The following is a 19,143-nucleotide window of genomic DNA, read 5'->3' on the forward strand; positions in this document are numbered from 1 at the left end:
CTTATATCCACAATCTCATTCTTTCGGTCATTGCCCAAAGCTCATGACCATAGGTGAGGGTCGCACTGTAAATTGACTGGTAAAACGAAAGCTTTGTCTTTCAGCTCAACTCTGTATTCAGGTCTGGTACAACGCCATACTCTTCATTCTCTTCAGAATAACAATAATTTGCACTGGCATGACCAGACAATGAAGATTTGTGATAACTGCTATTGTTCTCGTACACAGGAAAAAGGAAGCGAGACAGTAATGTTGAGCTGCTATAATATCTGGAGAGCGCAGATGAGAGGTTCTTGTAGTACAGCAAGGACGTGAACGATGCTCTGCTGCAGAAAATGAAAGCAGACACAAGTGCTTTGCTTGGGCTTATGTGGTGCATGAGCCCAAATGTGTTTTTAAGTTTTTTGTTTTTTTTAATTGAAAAAGTGAGATTGCATATGCTTACTGGATTGCACTCTGTACTTTTAAATTTTTGGTTTACTTTTGTATTTTGTGTATTTTACTGTATTTAGTTTGTTTTTTAAAATAAACTGATTTTCTGAATAGGCATGTCTGCTTCAGTATACTTTATCAAGAGAAACATACAATACAAGTTATGCCAGTTTAGATGTCTTTGAAGACAAAAAAAGAACAGGTATGGTTACAAAACTGGGGCAAAGATAACCTGTCCCGTCTATTAAAATACTCCATTAACGGAGTTCAAATGTCAGCTCATTCTGGATTACCAAATTCAGGTAATGCCTGAACACGAGGCTGAATGTTTACATGTCTGTCTGGGTGCACCTCTGTTAAAATCTCACCAAGTTTCGCACAAATGTTTCCTTCAGACTACCTGTAAAGATAAAAATCTGTGTATCTTTCATTTATTGGATTTGTTTAACTGCAATGTGATTGATACCAGCGTAGTCAATGCTAGGTAGGTAACATAACATCTTATGTTCAGTATTAATAAGATTCAAAACGTGTTAGGTAATTACCTTTCTTCTCGAGTGTAATCGCTGTCCATAGCAATCACAAAAAGCAGCACAAATGCGTTGGACCAGTCGTGTTAGGATGCCAATGTAAGCTTTCCAAGCTGGGGGCAACACTTGAAAAGAGACAATGTAGTCCCTTACTGTTGTCATTGTGTTTGGCGCTAGCGTTGCTGGGAAAGCGGAAACGTATTCAGGCCCAGACATATACACTCATGTAATAACAGGGCTCTATGGTGGCTCTCTAGCCCCAGGAAAAGTTCTTAGAAGGTTTGCAAGTTGAGCTAACTACAAACCAGCACTAGCACCAGCCTAAGACTAGCGCAAATTAGCATTGGTGGAAAGAGGGTAAAAAAGGGCTAAAACAGTTCTAAAACAGGGTCAGTAAGGGTCAAGCCGGACCATCCTGGATGTAACAGGACCAGAGACAACCAAACTGGCTCCTTAACAAGGCAGGGGGTCTATTTCAGTATCTATATGGCCCATTCAGGGCTGAAATTAACCTGATGTGTAATCATTGTCTTCGGTTATGCTTGTTTTCACTTCTTCTCAAGTTTCTTCTTAGGAGGTGAAACTAAGTCCAAGTTCAGTGGAAACAAGGCTAAAGATTGATAAACTGGTTCTACTCTGCCTCCAACACGTCTAGTTCTTTTCACCAAGTGGGAGACTGAGGATATTGTCGCTGTCTGAAATTTAGCATGTCTCCGAGTCTGAATTACAAGTTGGAGGCTGACATGAACGTTTTTTCCCCACTCAGCTGCTCATAATTAGTTCAAATTATATGATGTGAATGTGACATTACTGAGGTTCCATTGTAGGGAAAACAGGGACAATGAGAACTGAACTGGTTCCAAGCAGGATTAAACAGGCTCCTGAACAAGGCCAGAGTGATTCATCTCCAGAGTCTGTCAGGGCACATGGGGTACTGTAGTTCCAATTCATGGAGTAAAAAGGGTCAAACAGTACTACTTATTCCATTGATGGGCTAAAGAGGGACAGATGGGTTAAACATGGCCAGAAGGGCCAAATGGGGCCTGAAGGGCTAAACTGTGCTTAGCAAACAGGGTCAGTTTTAGAACCACTCAATGCTGAAGAGGTTTTTTCTTTTTGTATACCTGTCTGTCTACCTGTCCAGGTAGCCTAGCGTTGAGGTGAGGCAGCTTGTTACCATGGCACCCAGGCCGTCGTCAGGAGAACTGTGGGGGCTCCATCTGATGCCCCCCCGCATCCTGGTGGACTGCTGCCTACCCAACGGTATGACTCTATTTTACTCTATTCTGTCTTGTTCTTTTCTGTTTCTGTTCTATTCTGCTGTGGTCTGGTCTGTTCTGGTCCATTTTGTTCTGTTCTGTTCTCTCCTGGTCTGGTCTGGACTTGGATGGTGTCCTAATGTGTTTCAGGGATGATGGTGAGTCTTGAGTGTCTCAGAGAAACTCCTCTAATCAGCATCAAGGAGCAGCTCTTCACTGAGGCCAGGAAGTACCCACTGTACCATCTGCTGCAGGTACACTCAGTCTGACCTCTGACTTCGTCCATCTACATTAAACAGTGGTATAACCTCTGCTCTCTGATTGGCCAGGAGGAGTCATGTTACATTTTTGTGGGCGTGACCCAGGAGGCAGAAAGAGAGGAGTTTTACGATGAGACGAGGCGGCTGTGCGACCTCCGACTGTTTCACCCGATCCTGAAGGTCATTGAGCCGCTGGGCAACCGAGAGGAAAAGATCCTTAATCGAGAGATAGGTAAGACACAACTCACTGAAAGTGTCATCACCTGTCATCAAAGTCTGCACAGTCATTGGTCAGTCACCTTGTCATCCGTCATCAGCCAATACTCTGCCACAATGTTCATTGGTTGAAAACCACTAATGTCAGTCACCAAACTCATCTAAACAATGAAGGTGACAGAGAGGGTGAACTGGTTTCAGTGACCAAACTGGGCCAATGAAGGACTAAAAAATTACCACTGGGTATGTGTGGGTGTTATTGGTATATCAGATTTAACAAGACAGTGTTTTAAGCTTGACGCCCTCTTGTGGCAGAATCTGGGCATCTAAAAGGCTGTGCCAACATTTGAGTCAGATGCCAGGACATGTTTATCAGCCATAACTTTAAATCACTTAGAAATATGGCAAGAGGTAGACACAAAAGTTACAAAGTTTTATCTAACAAAGATTTGCTATAACTGTGCTGTAAAGCATCCAGACAACGTAAGGCCTGTGTCACAAAACATTTATCTGTGTCATCTGCTAAGCCACTGTGCAGCTCAATTGGCCCCAGTGTTTTGCAACATAATGAACAACTCTCTAAGGCGGTGTAGAGTTCCTCAGTGCTTTAAACTCTCCACCATCATCCCTGTGCCAAAGTCTTCAAAGATCACCTGTCTCAATGACTTCAGACCTGTTGCCCTAACATCTTCGGCTATGAAAGCATTTGAACTCATCATCCTATCATACCTGAAATCTTGCACCTCCCCAATCATGGACTCATATCAATTTGCCTTCCAAGCCAACCAGTCTGTTTAGGATGCAGTTACCATAGCACTCCACCAGGTCCTGCAACACCTGGAATCACCCAACACCTACACACACATCCTGTTCAAAGACTTCAGTTCCGCCTTTAATTCCATGAACCCACTTAAACTCTTTACCACACTTGTGGATATGAACATTGATCCAGCCACATGCCAGTGGATTTGGAGCTTCCTGTGGAGCAGACCACAGAGGGTGAAGTTTAATAACCTAATATCATGCCCTCTTGCCCTAAGGGCTGTGTTCTCTGCCTCTAGTTATTCTCACTGTACACCACCCACTTTACATCCAGGGACAGTTCAGTGAAAACAGTTAGACACGCAGATGACAACCATTGTAGGCCTCCTCTCCAATAATGATGAAACCCAGTACTGCATTGAGGTAGCCTAAGCTGTCACTTGGTGCATAAGCAATGACCTCATGCTTAATACAGCCAAAAACAAGGAACTCATTAATGACCTGCGTTGCATGCCATATCCAAAAATACCCATACAAATAAATGGAGACCCCATTAACACCACTGAATCTTGGAACACACATTAGCAATATCCTGAAGTGGAAAACTAACACTGAACATATCATTGCAAAAGCTCAACGACTACAATTCCTTAGACAGCTTAAAAAATACAAGATAAAGCAACAACTTTGTTTTCTGTTCTACTCAGCCATCATTGAGTCCATCATCACATCCTCTGTTACAGTATGGTACGGCAGCACGGACAGTCAAACACGGAATAAACTACAGTGGTTTGGTAGCAATGCATCCAAAATCATAGGCAAACCGCTCTCCCCAGTTGAATCTCTACATACTCAAAGAACTGTAAAGCAAGCAAAGATCATCTGCGACCCCTCACATCCTGCTCATCATCTCTTCCAGCTCCTTGCATCAGGGAGGCGCTACAGGTCACTTTCCACTCAAACTAAACGTTTCACAAACAGCATTCTTTCCCTTAGCCATTATGACTCTGAACTCATCCCTCTAGCCCCCTTCTCACATTCCACTAACATGAATTACCATGATTATCTGCTGTTGTCCATTTATGTACTTGTCTGATTTTGTCCATTTTGTGCTTCAGAGAATGACATACTGTACCGAAAACAAATTCCTCCAGCCTTGGTCATAGAGCTAAAAAACAATCTATCTATCTATTGTAGTAACTGACTGAAAAGTATACTTCCCTTCAGAACTGGAGGTTGACAACTGTCATGATGTAAAAACATGTTGCGGTCATTGTAAAAAAATCTCTATCAATCTATACATCTAAAAAAGTGATGTTTTCTAAACCGTAATTAAGTGTGACCTAAATGGACTCTATTTCTCATTTCAAACATGAAACTTTTCAAGAGTGTCCACATCTCCTCTCCAAATAAAAAAAACAAACAAATCATCTACAGTATTGAATTTACTTAGAAAATGGATCTTTACGACAAATGTAATCAAACTCAAATTTACCCATAAAGGTGTGCATAATTCAGGCCTACTGGAAAACTCATTGCTGTACCATAACATTGCAAATAAAAAACATTTTGAAACAAAAAGTATTTTTTTTTTGTTAAGATTTCATTAGTTACTTCAAGCAGAAAGTCAGTAGGAGGATATGACAGGTCTTCAGTGTAAAAAGTGTCTCATAGCATCCAACCAAAGTTTACTGGGATACAGACTAGTTACATCCATTGTGCATAACAGATCATCAGTTTCAACTGGTTGATTCTTCAGTGTACTCAAAATGTCCATGGTATCCTTCAGGTAAGAAGCTAAAGTATTAACCAAGTTCTTAATGATGTAATCCACATACTGAGAAATAGGTTCCGTTAATGGTAAGATACTTAAAACAATAAGACGTTGGGGAGGACTTATCAAGTTCTTATGAAATTTTGGAAGTATAATATAGTAATATAGAACTGGCCCTAACAGGGTGATTCTGACCCATGTATTTGTATTAATCATCATTTGTGTCCATCTCTTAAAGCGAGTATTCACAATGTTTTAATATTGTTTCTAAACTTAACAGTGGGATCAGAATTCAGCCGAGTATAGACCTGTTGTCGCTCAGTTACATAAGAATCTTTGTCCTGCACAATTGCCCCTTGTCTGCATTGAGTATAATATCTTTGTCCCTCACCAATTCTACAAGAGCTTTTTTCTCGGACTAAACTAGACTGGACTCAGAATAGAGAGTTGGACTTCTGCTATTGGTTCTTAAGTCCACAATGTCTTGTTCCACCAGTTAGCAACATGTCTCAACTGATGAGTTGTTCATTTGTGGAACAAAAGTACTTTTTAGTTTGAAAAACCCTTTTTTGTTCAGGATGAAGGGCAACAGACCCAGAAGAGGTTAGTCTAGTTCTCAGATTTGTGACTTCTGTCTTCAGTAGGGCCAAATAGGACTAACTGGCTAACTTATTTTATTAAACAAGGCAGGTGGGCTACTTTGGTCCCAATATGGGGCTATGAGGGGTAGTAAGATTCCATTATGCAGCCCAAACTGGTTCCAAGGCTGGGTTAGGGTTAGGTCATGTGGGTTTGTCTAGCTCCAATGCGACCAAAGAAGAGTACTCATGTTCCAATAGAGGTATAAATAGGCCTGAGAGACAAGACAACAACAAACATGTCAACAAATGTCTGGGCAGCTATTGGTCTGTCATCAAACATCTCTTCAGCCAATTGTCAGTTGCCCCATGAGCTCACCAGTGATTAACCACGATGACCTCATCCCTCATCCAACTCCATCTTCCAGAGTCCTCCCCCCTCCCCCGCACTCACTAACACTAACACCCTCCCTGCCTGCAGGATTTGCCATTGGGATGCCAGTATGTGAGTTCGAAATGATGAAGGACCCAGAGATTCAGGACTTCCGGCGCTCCATACTGAGCGTGTGCAGAGAGGCCATGGAGGAGAGGGAGGGGGGAGGGGCCCACAGCCAGGCACTCTATGTTTATCCCCCCAACGTGGAGTCCAGCCCCCAACTCCCACAGCACATCTATAGCAAACTGGACAAAGGTACTCACCAAGAATTACCTGCCAGGATGCTGACTTCATGATCTCAAGACAGGCTTCGTGCTCTGATAGCAGCTCACCCACTAAATCTTCAGTGCTATTTACAAACTTCATACAGCTACTAACGGAAAAACAAGTAGGGGACCAAGCCCAACAGGATTTCACGAGGTGGGTTTTTATAAGCAAATCTTCAATTTGCTTATAAAAAAAACCTGAACAGAAGGTCCAAAAATCTTTTAAAAATCGTGAAATATTACATAAAGTTTTTACGCTTTGCTGAGGTGGAAAAGTTGGTGTGCTGATAAAAGCAAAATGCAACAAAGTGCAATTGAAACGTGAATAAATGCTGAAATGATGCACGTGACTTAAACATCACTCGTCACTTCAAGTGAAGAGATAAAAACTTCAGATCTGTTTGGAGCGATGAGGAGACTGGACCTTCCTCATTAACACATGAAACCAACAGAAATGTCAGATTTCCATCATGTTCTCCACGTGGTTTTCCATCTTTTGAGTTTTGACTGGAGCTCTTTTAATGACGTCATCTCGCTGCGTCCTCTTCTTCTGCAGTTGTTCAATGACATCATCTGGAATATTAGCTCCACCAGCTGTTTATCTTGACAAACCAACCACTAATATTAGCATAAAGCTGCATTAATTCACATTTTCTTTTTCCTATTTTCTTGAAAATTCAGTTAAAATCTGTGCTATATTTGGAAAGAAACCTAGTTATAGAGTGGCAATGCTCCAAGAATCACACAGAAGAACTACATAAGGCTTTCGAGGCGGAGGACAGAACTTAGGTGCTGCTGACAGACTCCTGGAAACCTCACATTTTCAAAGGGCAGGATGTTGTGTTGGGACCAGTCAGCAGACACTCCCCAGAACAATCCCACAAATCCAACCAGTCCTAGGATGTGGCATTCAAAGATACTTGCAGGGACGGAGTATACACTCTCACACAAATACAGCCACACAAAACACAGGATAAACCTGAACACAGGTTAGGAAATACAGCCAGGGCCATAATAATTGGCTAAAGGCCGTTGGTGGGCTTGTTGTGTAGTCCATCCATCTTTAAAATTCTTAACGCAAATATGAATTCTGGGAATCTGTGGGGATCGTAGGATAATGCTCTACCTGTCTCTCTCTCTACCTGTCCTATGTCCGTGTCGCTCTGCAGGGAGGCTGATCGTGACCATCTGGGTGATCGTGTCTCCGTCCAACTCCAAACAGAAATACACCCTCAAGGTAAAGCCCGGTGTGTGTTTGTTTGTTTTACGTCCATCCTTTGAGAGGACAGGATGAATGGACGCTAGCAGAAATTCCGTCTATGTAGACATTAACACTTTAATGTCCTCATGATTTTGTAGGGCTGATGGAATCTCAGCAGCTTTGTACTTGTAGGAATTACTCATCTGAGTGGATGAATTGGTATTTTCGCTCTATTTCCACCTTACATGGAACTGGTTTAGAATGTGAATGAACGTACACCATTAAGTGAATGGATCGGGGAGTGGGGAGTGACCATAATGGCTTCCACCAACTAGAAAGTAGACTCAGAACCTACAGTTGGATGCTGGGTGGAGGTAGTATTTGAAATCAATACAAACTGCAGCAGTGAGTGAGATTTAGATGAGTCTCACATTATTACCTGATCTTGTTGCAGGGCTCTTTGTCAAATCGTAGTTTTAGGACCTTTACTGTTTTAGTTTATATTGTGCTCACATGGTGCAAGTTGTGTTTCATCAGATTTCCTCAAATTAACAGACAGACAGAAAGCAAACACGGGGCCAGGCAGAAATCCATTAGTGGGATACTGGTTACTGTCTGGGTCTTTGGGCAAATGCTAAAACTGGTGAAACACTTTATTTAATGGGTCGATTCTGCCAAGAACTATATAATTTGGATTTAATCATAAGGAAAATAGATACAGTTTTCTATTAGTACACTTCTACTTTTACCAAATTACATAGTTCTACTGAGTAAATTTCCTAGGAAATTATTTGGATAGGCCTGGAAAATTAAGCTAAAGCTGTTATGTGCAGTAAAGTCTGTTGTTGGAGGTGACATATACATTATTTTTGCCACTCAGGGGTGCCAAAGTCTGGAAATTAAAAACTAAACTCTTGGTGGTTTTAAGGCTCTTGAATGAAATAAAAATCTCTGAAGGGATCAAATAAAATAAAACTCAACCTGCATCCAACTGAGAAATAAACCGAGCAGTGAAGGTCACTAAGTCTTAGTCAAATGTTCTCCTGACTGTAGGCAGAACAAACAGAACATCAAGTTATGAGTTAATGTGTTTATGTACAGGTGAGTCATGACAGCTTACCTGAGCAGTTGATAGCAGAGTCCATCAGGAAGAAAAGCCGATCGATGCACCTTTCACCTCAACAGCTCCGCCTCTGTGTCCAGGAGTACCAGGGCCAGTATATCCTGAAGGTACACCTGTCTGTCTGACTCACCTATCTGTGTCCTGGAGTACCAGTTCCAGTACATCCTGAAGGTACACCTGTCTTGTCTACCTGTCTGAGTCGCTTGTCTGTCTAACTGTCTGTCTCCTCAGGTGTGTGGCTGTGATGAGTACCTGTTGGAGAAGTATCCTCTCAGTCAGTACAAGGTAACAACTTCACTCTGAAAAAACAAACCTTCATTGATGAGCTCCTCATTACAATATGTCCCACTGTCTCCACCTGTCTATCCACTTGTCTCTCCCTCCATCTGTCTGTTTGCAGTATATTCGGTCCTGTATCATAGTGGGTCGTCTCCCTCACCTGATGCTGGTCTCCAAAGACAGTCTTTACTCTCAGTTACCTTCCTCTGGCTTCGTCACACCTTCATACAGGTACAACAGCCAATCAGCATCTCTAACACACGCATCACAGCCAGTCAGGAGCATGTACAGGTGTACTTCAGGCAGGTAGAGGACGTCTGTTGTTTGTGTTTCAGTCGTCGGACTCCTCAGCCGTCTCCCTGTCCAGGAGGAGGTGATGGTTCTCCTCCTCGTTCTCTGTGGGCCTTCAACACTATGCTGAGGGTCCGACTGCTCTGTGCAACCTACGTCAACGTCAACATCAGAGACATCGACAAGGTCTGGTTCAGGTCCTCATCAGTCTGTGCTCATGTGTTCTAGTCTTCTTATATTCTTGTCAAACACCATCTATGAAGAGGGGTTTTGAGACTCTGTGGGGTTTTGAATCTCTGCGCTGGTTTTGAATGTCTTTGTGGTCACGTATATTTATGGTTTTGAGTTTCTTTGTAGTCGTTTTGCTGTAAAAAATCATATTTATAAATCCAGACACTGTGTTGTTTAAATGTAAATTACAGTGAAAGTAAGAGTCGTGCACCTCTGAGTTGGGGTTACACAACAGGTGTACAGGTGTGTTGAAGTGACTGAGATGGTGATGTCAGTGAGTTAAAGAAGAGTTTTACTTCTATTACAGACCTTCCATCTCTGTGTGTGACTAACACAGTAATGTTGTGTTATGAGTGTGGAAAGCTCTAAATATGTAGGTAAATCTGTGTCTGTGTTTGTAGATCTATGTGAGGACAGGTATCTATCACGGTGGTGAGCCGCTCTGTGACAACGTCAACACACAGAGAGTCCCCTGCTCCAATCCCAGGTAACACACAAGAAGTATATACACTCTGAATATACAGTTTGTAAAAAAGCTGAAGATGAAAAGAGGATGGCTTCTACAACAGGATAATGATCCTAAACTCACCTCAAAATCTACAATGGATTGCCTCTCTCTCTCTCACCTGTCTCTCTGTCCACTTGTCTTTCTGACCATTTGCCTATCACTATGACAACCCATCTCTCTTTCTCTACCTGTCAGTTTCTCACCTGAGTCATTTTCTTACTGTCTGCCTGTGACTACCATAATTTCTTTTTCACCACCTGTCCCTCTTCATGTTTATTTCTTACTACCTGTGTCACTGACCCACTGTCTCTGTAAGTTACCTGTCTCTCTCCCTCTCTGCCTGTCGGTCTGGCTGCAGGTGGAACGAGTGGCTGACCTATGATATCTACCTGGCTGATCTCCCTCGCTCGGCCAGACTCTGCCTGTCTATCTGTTCTGTAAAGGGAAGGAAAGGAGCTAAGGAGGTAGGAAAGGAAGGAGACAAGGAAACATAAACCCACAAAGAATGAACTGAAATAACATGCCTCCCTCTCGCCTGTCTGTCTGTCTGTCTCACCACCTGTCTGTCTCACCTGCCTGTCTGTCAGGAGCACTGTCCTCTGGCCTGGGGGAATGTGAACCTGTTTGATTATAAGGACATTCTGGTTTCTGGTAAAGTGGCTCTCAGTCTGTGGCCCGTCCCTCACGGCCTTGAGGACCTCCTCAACCCCATTGGAGTCGCCGGTTCAAATCCCAATAAGGTACACAACACCTCTATTTACCTGTCCGTCTCTCTGCCTGTCTAACAATATGAAGACATATGATTGATCCTGATTGAGCTGATGAATAACTGAGTGATGGTCTCATCCCCTGCAGGAGACTCCCTGTGTGGAGTTGGAGTTCTCCTGGTTTAATCAGACTGTCGTGTTTCCTGACGAGCAGCAGATAGAAGAACACGCCAACTGGACCATCAGCAGAGAGCTTGGCTACAATTACTGCCACGGACTGGTAATATATATATATATATATATAATATATATATACATATATATATAATGTATATTGAGGTCTCAGAGAACCTATACCAAGGTCTCAGACCTTAATTAGCTTGTTAGGACTGTGGCCTGTTCACAGTCATCGTTTAGCAAAGGCCAGGTGATGCTAATGTCAAAGCTTTATAAACACTCTGACTCCTCAAACCTTGTCCCAACAATCAGCAGCCATTGGCTCCTCTAAGCAGCTGCCTAGCACTTTGATAATTAAAATAAAGATGCCCATGAAGCAGGAGAGGGTTATAAGAAGATAGCAGAGTGTTTTCAGGAAACTATTTCCTCAGTTTGTAATTTAATTAAGAAATGGCAGTTAACAGGAACAGCGGAGGTCAAGTTGAGATCTGGAAGACCACAAAAATTATCAGAGAGAACTGGGGATTTCTAAACAGCAAATCAAAACCCCCGTTTGACTGCAAAAGACCTTCAGGAAGATTTAACACAGTCTGGTATGGTGGTGCGCTGTTCTACTGGGCAGCGACACCTGCACTCATATGACCTTCATGGAAGAGTCATCAGAAAAAAAACCTTTCCTGCGTCCTCACCACAAAATTTAGCATCAAACGTTTGCGAAGGAACATCTCAAGAAGGCTCATGCTTTTTGTAACAAGTCCTGTGGACTGATGTAGCTAAAATGGAACTTTTTTCACAGTGAGCAGTGGTATGTTTGGAGAAAAACGGGGGCAGAATCTCATGACAAGAACACCTCTCCAACTGTTAAGGACAGGGGAGGATCGATCGTGTTTTGGGCTTGTGTTGCAGCCAGTGTCACGGGTAACATTTCACTGGTAGAGGGAAGAATGGATTCAATTAAATACCAGCAAATACTGGGAGAAAACATCACACTGTTGCTGAAGATGAAAAGAAGATGGCTTCTATAACAGGATAATGATCCTAAACACAGCTCAAGAGGGACCAGCAGAAGGTTCTGCCATGGCCCTCACGGTCCCCCAACCTAAACATCATGGAAAATCTGTGGATAGACGTCAAAAGAGCAGTAGAATGAAAAAAAAAAATCCCCCAGACAAGAACTGAAAGACTCTCAGCTGTTACAAGAAGCTTTAAAAGCTGTGATACCTGCCAAAGGGGGTGTTACCATGTACTGACCATGCAGGGAGCCTGAACTTTTGTTTTTGGGCCCTTTTCCTTTTTTGTTATTTTGAAACTGTAAAATATGGAAATAAAAAAGTAATCTGTCTTAAAATATTGAAGAAATGTTTCATCTTTAACTTTATTCCTTTTGTAGATCAGGTCATCTTCTACTCACTTAACTATTCAGAGTAACAGAAATTTTGACCGGGGGGGCAAACTTTTTCATGCCAATAAATAAATATATATATATATATATATATATATATATATATATATATATAATATATATATAAAACTACTGTCACTCACCTCTCTCACCCCTTGTCTCTCTTTCCCCCCACCTGTCTCTCTCCCTACTCGTCTCTCTCCCCCACCTGTCTCTCTCCCTACTCGTCTCTCTCCCCATCTGTCTCTCTCCCCCACCTGTCTCCCTGTCTCAGAGCAGTCGTCTGGCTTGTGACAGCAGTGTGACAGCAGGTGATGCAGAGCAGCTTCATTCTCTCTGCTCCAAAGATCCTCTCTACGAACTCTCAGAGCAGGAGAAGGACTTCCTCTGGAGACACAGGTGAGTGGCGGGGCGTAATTCATTCCTGCCAGATGACCCCACGGCCCTGGCACGGATCACAGCTACCACATGGATGAAGAAACACCACAATCAACTAAACCTCTCAAGATTAAAATTTTAGTAATCTCAGCCAATCAATCTTTCAATCAAACAACATCAAAACCGCCTCTTCATCTGTAAAAGCCTTGGTTGGGTTTACGTTTGATATCCTTCTCTGATTATGTTGCATCTGTATCCCGGTTGTGCTGCTCTGCGCTATACAACATAAGAAACATCAGTCTCTCTGTGCCTGTGTCCTCACCTGTTTCTACCTTTGTTTCTTTTTTATTGTCTGTCTCTGTCTACCTGTCTCTCTATCTGCAGACATTACTGTGTAAACATCCCAGAGTCTCTTCCTAAGCTGCTTCTGTCTGTCAAATGGAACTCCAGAGATGAAGTGTCCCAGGTACAAAACACATTCTCACGGTCAGGATGGATTCTTTAAATACTTTAGTTTGCATTGTGCTATGGCCCCCCCAACTCAGCCAGTGGAGACAGACGGCCACCCACCATGGACCGGGTTCTGTTCAAGGTTTCTACCTGTTGAAGGGAGTTTTTCCTTGCCACTGTCACCAACTGTTTGCTCATGGGGGAATGTTGGGTTTCTTGTAAACACAATTATAAACAGCACAGTCTAGACCTGCTCTTCATGAAAAGTGCCCTGAGATAACATCTGTTAAGATTTGGCGCTATATAGATAAAATTGTATTGAATTGAATTGAACTCATCAGTCACCTGTCGTCTCCTCCTTTTCCTCCTCTTCCTCCTCTCCCTCCTACTCCTCCACTTCTTCGTCCTCCCCCTCCTCCTCCACTTGTTCCTACTCGCCCTCCTCTACCTCAGATGTACTGTTTGTTGAAGGAGTGGCCTCTGATGGAGCCGGAGTCAGCTCTGGAGTTGTTGGACTGTAACTTTCCTGATCCGATGGTCAGAGAGTTCGCTTTACGCTGCCTGGTGCAAGGCCTGACGGATGACAAGCTGTCGCAGTACCTGCTGCAGCTTGTACAGGTACATTAACCTTACCTAGTACATGTGCATGTCTGCCTCTGTTACATATATGTTTGTTCCATCACCTCCTACTGCAACCTGTACAGAGCGATTCAGCTCCCCTCGACTACTGCGATGTCCCTCTAGTGGGCCTCCCTTCATGCACAGCGAAACCCTTACAGATGGTCCAGAATGAGGCGGCGCGTCTGGTTTTGATCAGCCTAAAAGGGCACATGTCACTCTGCTTTTCATGGACCTCCATTGGCTGCCCATGGCCGACCCGTATCAAATTCAAGTCACTAATGCTCGACTACAGAGTCACTTCTTGGTCTGCACCCATCTACCTGAACTCAATCATACCGGCTAATGCTCCTTCTCGGCCACTGCGTTCCTTCAAGGAACATCGTCTGACATTGTCATCCCTTCACACAAGGCAATCGCAGTCCAGACTTTTCTCGTTTGTGGTTCCGCGATGGAGGAACGAGCTACTAAAAGTTATCAGAGCAGGGGCGTCCCTCTCTATCTCTAAGAAACACTTGAAGACTCATCTCGTCTGAAAGCACCTCTTCTCCTAACACCTCTAACACCCCAACATGCCAAACTAGCTCTTACTGTGCACTTTCGGTGCACTTCTTTACCTGATCTCCTTGCACTTTTTCTTATTGAACAGATTTAGTACTTAGCAGTTACTTCCATGTCTCCTACTGTACTGAAGCTTTAGTGTTGTCCCTCACATGTGAGTCACTTTGCATAAAATCACCTGCCAAATGAGTAAATATAAATGTAAATCTGAACTGTGTGTTTGCAGGTGTTGAAGTATGAGATGTACCTTGACAATCCTCTGGCTCGTTTCCTGATCAAGAAAGCTCTGACCAATCAGAGGATAGGACACTTTTTTTTCTGGCATCTCAAGTGAGTAACATGACCTCTGGAGTAAAGGAACAATTTGCCCAAAACTGTAAAGTTTAGCCTAATCTCTTTCCTGTTAACCTGAGTGGTTACTGGTTCACTAACTAAATTTGTGTTCTTTAATTCTGTGTTAAATATAACAGAAAGGCTGTCTTCACAGGTCAGAGATGCACAATAAGACGGTGTCCCGTCGGTTCGGTCTGCTGCTGGAAGCTTTCTGCAGAGCCTGTGGCATGTACCTGAAACACCTGAACAGACAGGTGAGCACAGGATCAGTCTGTATCTGTGCTCCGATTGGTCTGTTGTGTGTTTTCTGTCTGAAGTCACTTTCAAGTCAGACTGACTGAATGTGACCCTGCTGCCATCCAGTGGCTCAATGTGATACAGCAGTCAATAACACAGCTGTGTGTGCCTGTGTGTGCAGGTGGAGGCCATGGATAAACTGGTGAACCTGACTGACACACTGAAACAAGAAAAGAAGGACGAGACACAGAAAGTATGAAAACACAACCTGTTCTTGTTTCTCTGGTAAATTGCATCTGTGAACTGTGATTGGTTGATGTTGAGATATTGCTATGCTGTGATTGGTTGTCAGACTCAGATGAAGTTCCTGGTTGAACACATGTCTCGTCCAGATTACATGGAGGCTCTGCAGGGATTTGTCTCTCCTTTGAACCCTGTTCACCAGCTGGGAAACCTCAGGTACTATCCTAACTAACTAACTGTCTGACTGATGGGAACAATGGACCAGCAAAACAACCAACTTAGGGAATTAGCAAAGATTTTACTTGATATAACTAATGTAAGCATGCATGTATTTCAAAAGCTAATACGTGAGCTGAATAACCAACTGTCGTTTTACCAATCATTCTAAATACAGCACCTTCAGACAGTATCCAGACTCTTTCACTTTATTGTGTTGTGGATTTAATTACATTTAAATCTCTGTGCCAGTTCGTCTTCGTTCCTTGTGACAAACGTTCGTCTTCTGCTAGTGTTAGTGTTACTCATTTTTGTTTGTTCATAGCATGGCCTTGACATCGTCTTTTGTTCAGCCCTTTTGGGATTTGTTTGCCTGCCCTGTTCTGCCTGCCTCTGTACCGACCTTTTTCCACGAAGAAACTTTGATTTTTGTGGAACCCTGAACTGTGTCCCGAATTGCGCATTTGTGTCCTCTTGCATTGTGGTTACCAGTGTCTCAACCAGTTTGTAATGCGATCGCAAATCAGTCACTATGTAATAAGAAAATATCACGATAGGTGTTTGTCAATTACATTATTCAAATAATGCAATCAAAGAAATAATCAAAATAAGTATGTAGCAGATCAAAGGCAGTTATCAAATGTGAGCAATAATCAACTTATGATTCAAATGTGAATAATAGTCAAACTATGAAAGAGTAAAAGTCGATTAAAGAAAAAAATAAAGAGGCAGTCTCAGACCAATTTCAGACGGACAGTTTCCCCCTGCAATTGTCAAGACGCCCCCGATTATCAAGATGCAATTTTATGATGTTTTATGGTTTTTTGGATGGCCTGTGTACATGACTCTGAGACCCTTGACCCTGCATCCCGAAACTACCAAATTTAGACATGCCTGCCCAGAAACTAAATCTCCAAAACCCTATTCGCTCCTTCACTTACGTTTTGTTAGCGCTTCTCCGAGATATTTGTCTCTTCAGTTGATATTTATTATTTTCCAGACTTGCAGACTTGTGGTGTAGAGCAGCGGTTCAAGATGAGGTTGAGAGATGCAGTTGGAGGTCAGGGTGGTGTATAGGGTTTGGGTTAGGTCAGATCAGACCAGACAAATACACTTAACTAAACCCTGTTCACTAGCTGGGAAAGCTCATGTAATACTTCAACTAACCATCTAACGAACTAACTAACATTACAACAAACAAACTTCACCAACTTGTGGCCATTAAATAGAAAAGGCAAGTAAAGTAAAGTACAATAAAATAAAGTAAAGTAAACTAAGATAAAATGTAGTAACATTGTAAAAACCGAGATCTCCACGTCTTTGATTATAGAGCAGGTCTAGGTGCTATATAAATACTGTGAAAGTATCAAAACGCTCAATCCACAAAGAGACACACACAGCCTGTAATCAGTAACTGAGCCTGTAAATGAGCCATCAGGACTTCTGTAACTTTGTGATTTCATTCACAACGAAACAGTCCCCGCCCTCAGCCACGCCCCCAGCATGGCCCACCCGAACCCACCACCCAACCCTGCAGGATTTGGTTTGAGTGTTTACCTGGAAGCTGATGTATTTTTATTCCTTATTTTGCTTTTTAACCGATCTCTGTCAAGGACTAGGGTTTTGTTCGTCCTCTCCAACAATGTTTTCAGATTTTATTCTTTTTAATGCTATACTTCTACCGATCGTTCGATTACTTTTATCTTGCTGTTTTTAAGTTTCCCGTTTCATCAATCGTGTGGATTCATGTGTTACACTTGAACTCAAAACCAGTTCTTATTATATCTGTGTGGGGACTGCAAACTCGCTTACTCACAGTTACGGGCTGATGTCCGCCGCCTGGATGCAGAGTTCTGATAAAAGGTTAAGCTGCTTGACGGCTGTGTCTCCAAAGCTGCTGCCCAGGCAAAGCATACTTTGTATATGCAGTCTTTCACTCTCGCCAATAGCTACCCGATCACCCACGTCCTTGATGTTCCCAGTTGTCTCAGATTCTGCTGCCATGCATACTCCCCTGGCTGGCATCAACGCACACCGGCACTGTACCGGTCGGCCTGGAGGTTCTAGCAGCTGAGGAGAGTGAGTTGGAAGCAGGGGCAGCGAGCTCCACCACTCCTGCATTGGACCTGGACGCTGCAACACCATGGATGGTCAGAGAGTAGCGTGGAAGAGGAGATGTAAAACTACACTGAGATCGTTTTTGGTGCTTAAAACGTCAAATATGTCTTGTTATGGATCTTGTGAAAATCAAATCTTCCAATAAAACACTGGAAAATTGTAAAATATGGGACCTTCTAAAGGAAAATAAAGTGAATTAAAGTGCATATGTCTTTAGGCCGGAGAAGCGCCTGATTTAAAAAAAAAAGAAAAAAAGAAGAAAAAAAAACATTAAGTAAAATAAAGTAAAGTAAAGTAGAAATAAAATAAAGTGCATGTGTCTTTAGGCTGGAGGAGTGCCGGATCATGTCCTCAGCAAAGCGCCCCCTTTGGTTGAACTGGGAGAACCCCGACATCATGTCCGAGCTGCTCTTCACCAACAACGAAATCATCTTCAAGAACGGAGACGGTAGCTAGCTTGGCGATAACGATAACACTGGTTTCAATTAAGAATGCTAACTGTGCTAATGGCAGAACTCTGCTGAGGGATTATGGCTAATGTAGTGCGTATTTTGTGTGTGTTGCAGACCTGCGTCAGGACATGCTAACTCTACAGATCATTAAGATCATGGAGAACATCTGGCAGAACCAGGGCCTTGACCTGCGGTGAGAACCTGTGACATCATCAGTGACAGTGGCTATGACATCATCACACACCTGGCTAACTGAGTATGCGTGTGTGTGTGTGTATTTTAACGTGTGTGTGTCAGCATGCTGCCCTATGGCTGCCTGTCCATTGGGGACTGTGTGGGTCTGATCGAGGTGGTGAAGAACAGTTTCACCATCATGCAGATTCAGTGTAAAGGAGGCCTGAAGGGGGCGCTGCAGTTCAACTCCAACACGCTGCACCACTGGATCAAAGACAAGAACCGGGGAGAGGCGTCAGTACCTGTCTGTTTACCTGTCTCACTACCTGTCTTTCTCAACACCTGTCTGTCTTTTTACCAGCCTGTCTCAACACCTGACAGAACACCTGTCTGTCTGTCAGTAGGCTCAAACCATTAATAATACACACAAATTCACATTTCTAATTTATTACTAACATTATTATAGAAGGCACAAAGACCAGGTTTATCACAGTGTTTTGTTGTTGCTAAGACAATATTAATGAAGGTAATAGAAGTCATAAAATACTTTAAAAAAAAAAACAATACCCCAGAGTCTGTGCCCTGTCCCTTGTTCAGACACAATACCCACACTCACACCTGCAGATTCACCAGAATCCATTTCTGCTCATTCAGTTACAACCTTACACATTTGCTTGTTGCAAATTTGGTGAACAGTTTTGTTAAAAGGTAAATCTTTGAACAAATGAAATTTGCTACATGCAAATTTGGTCTACAAATTTGACTTAAAACAAAAGGATTTTGATGATTGAGCGTACTCGAGAACAGCAGGTAGAACACATGTTCACTCAAGAATCAAAGATGTGGATCAAAATCCTTTCAGTGTTGACACAGCAGTCTGGGATGAGGACCTCTCAGGAAATAAGTTTAACATGTTTGTATTTAAATTTAA

General features: G+C 42.7%; 1 protein-coding gene across 6 annotated transcripts in view; it reads left to right on the top strand.

The window, feature by feature from the left end:
• LOC120797016 (phosphatidylinositol 4,5-bisphosphate 3-kinase catalytic subunit alpha isoform-like) overlaps positions 1–19,143 on the top strand; it is a 31,805-nt gene that overhangs the window by 9,394 nt on the left and 3,268 nt on the right. For 3 of the 6 annotated variants that reach the window (XM_040140219.1, XM_040140218.1, XM_040140216.1), the window contains 23 exons: positions 2,107–2,225; positions 2,372–2,475; positions 2,551–2,713; positions 6,293–6,502; positions 7,683–7,750; positions 8,816–8,944; positions 9,069–9,122; positions 9,238–9,347; positions 9,452–9,593; positions 10,040–10,125; positions 10,505–10,610; positions 10,734–10,886; positions 11,002–11,133; positions 12,707–12,831; positions 13,195–13,276; positions 13,714–13,878; positions 14,666–14,769; positions 14,927–15,026; positions 15,191–15,262; positions 15,362–15,468; positions 17,913–18,034; positions 18,153–18,231; positions 18,336–18,506. In XM_040140219.1, coding sequence (XP_039996153.1) covers positions 2,141–2,225; positions 2,372–2,475; positions 2,551–2,713; positions 6,293–6,502; positions 7,683–7,750; positions 8,816–8,944; positions 9,069–9,122; positions 9,238–9,347; positions 9,452–9,593; positions 10,040–10,125; positions 10,505–10,610; positions 10,734–10,886; positions 11,002–11,133; positions 12,707–12,831; positions 13,195–13,276; positions 13,714–13,878; positions 14,666–14,769; positions 14,927–15,026; positions 15,191–15,262; positions 15,362–15,468; positions 17,913–18,034; positions 18,153–18,231; positions 18,336–18,506 — 2,669 coding nt within the window. In that variant the 5' untranslated portion in view covers positions 2,107–2,140. Of the gene's footprint in view, positions 1–2,106; positions 2,226–2,371; positions 2,476–2,550; positions 2,714–6,292; positions 6,503–7,157; positions 7,503–7,682; positions 7,751–8,815; positions 8,945–9,068; positions 9,123–9,237; positions 9,348–9,451; positions 9,594–10,039; positions 10,126–10,504; positions 10,611–10,733; positions 10,887–11,001; positions 11,134–12,706; positions 12,832–13,194; positions 13,277–13,713; positions 13,879–14,665; positions 14,770–14,926; positions 15,027–15,190; positions 15,263–15,361; positions 15,469–17,912; positions 18,035–18,152; positions 18,232–18,335; positions 18,507–19,143 lie in introns of those variants that run through there. The other 3 variants (XM_040140220.1, XM_040140221.1, XM_040140222.1) reach the window with 3 other exon arrangements.

This window comes from Xiphias gladius, chromosome 12 (genome assembly GCF_016859285.1).
Source record: "Xiphias gladius isolate SHS-SW01 ecotype Sanya breed wild chromosome 12, ASM1685928v1, whole genome shotgun sequence".
NCBI classification, from domain to species: domain Eukaryota; kingdom Metazoa; phylum Chordata; class Actinopteri; order Istiophoriformes; family Xiphiidae; genus Xiphias; species Xiphias gladius.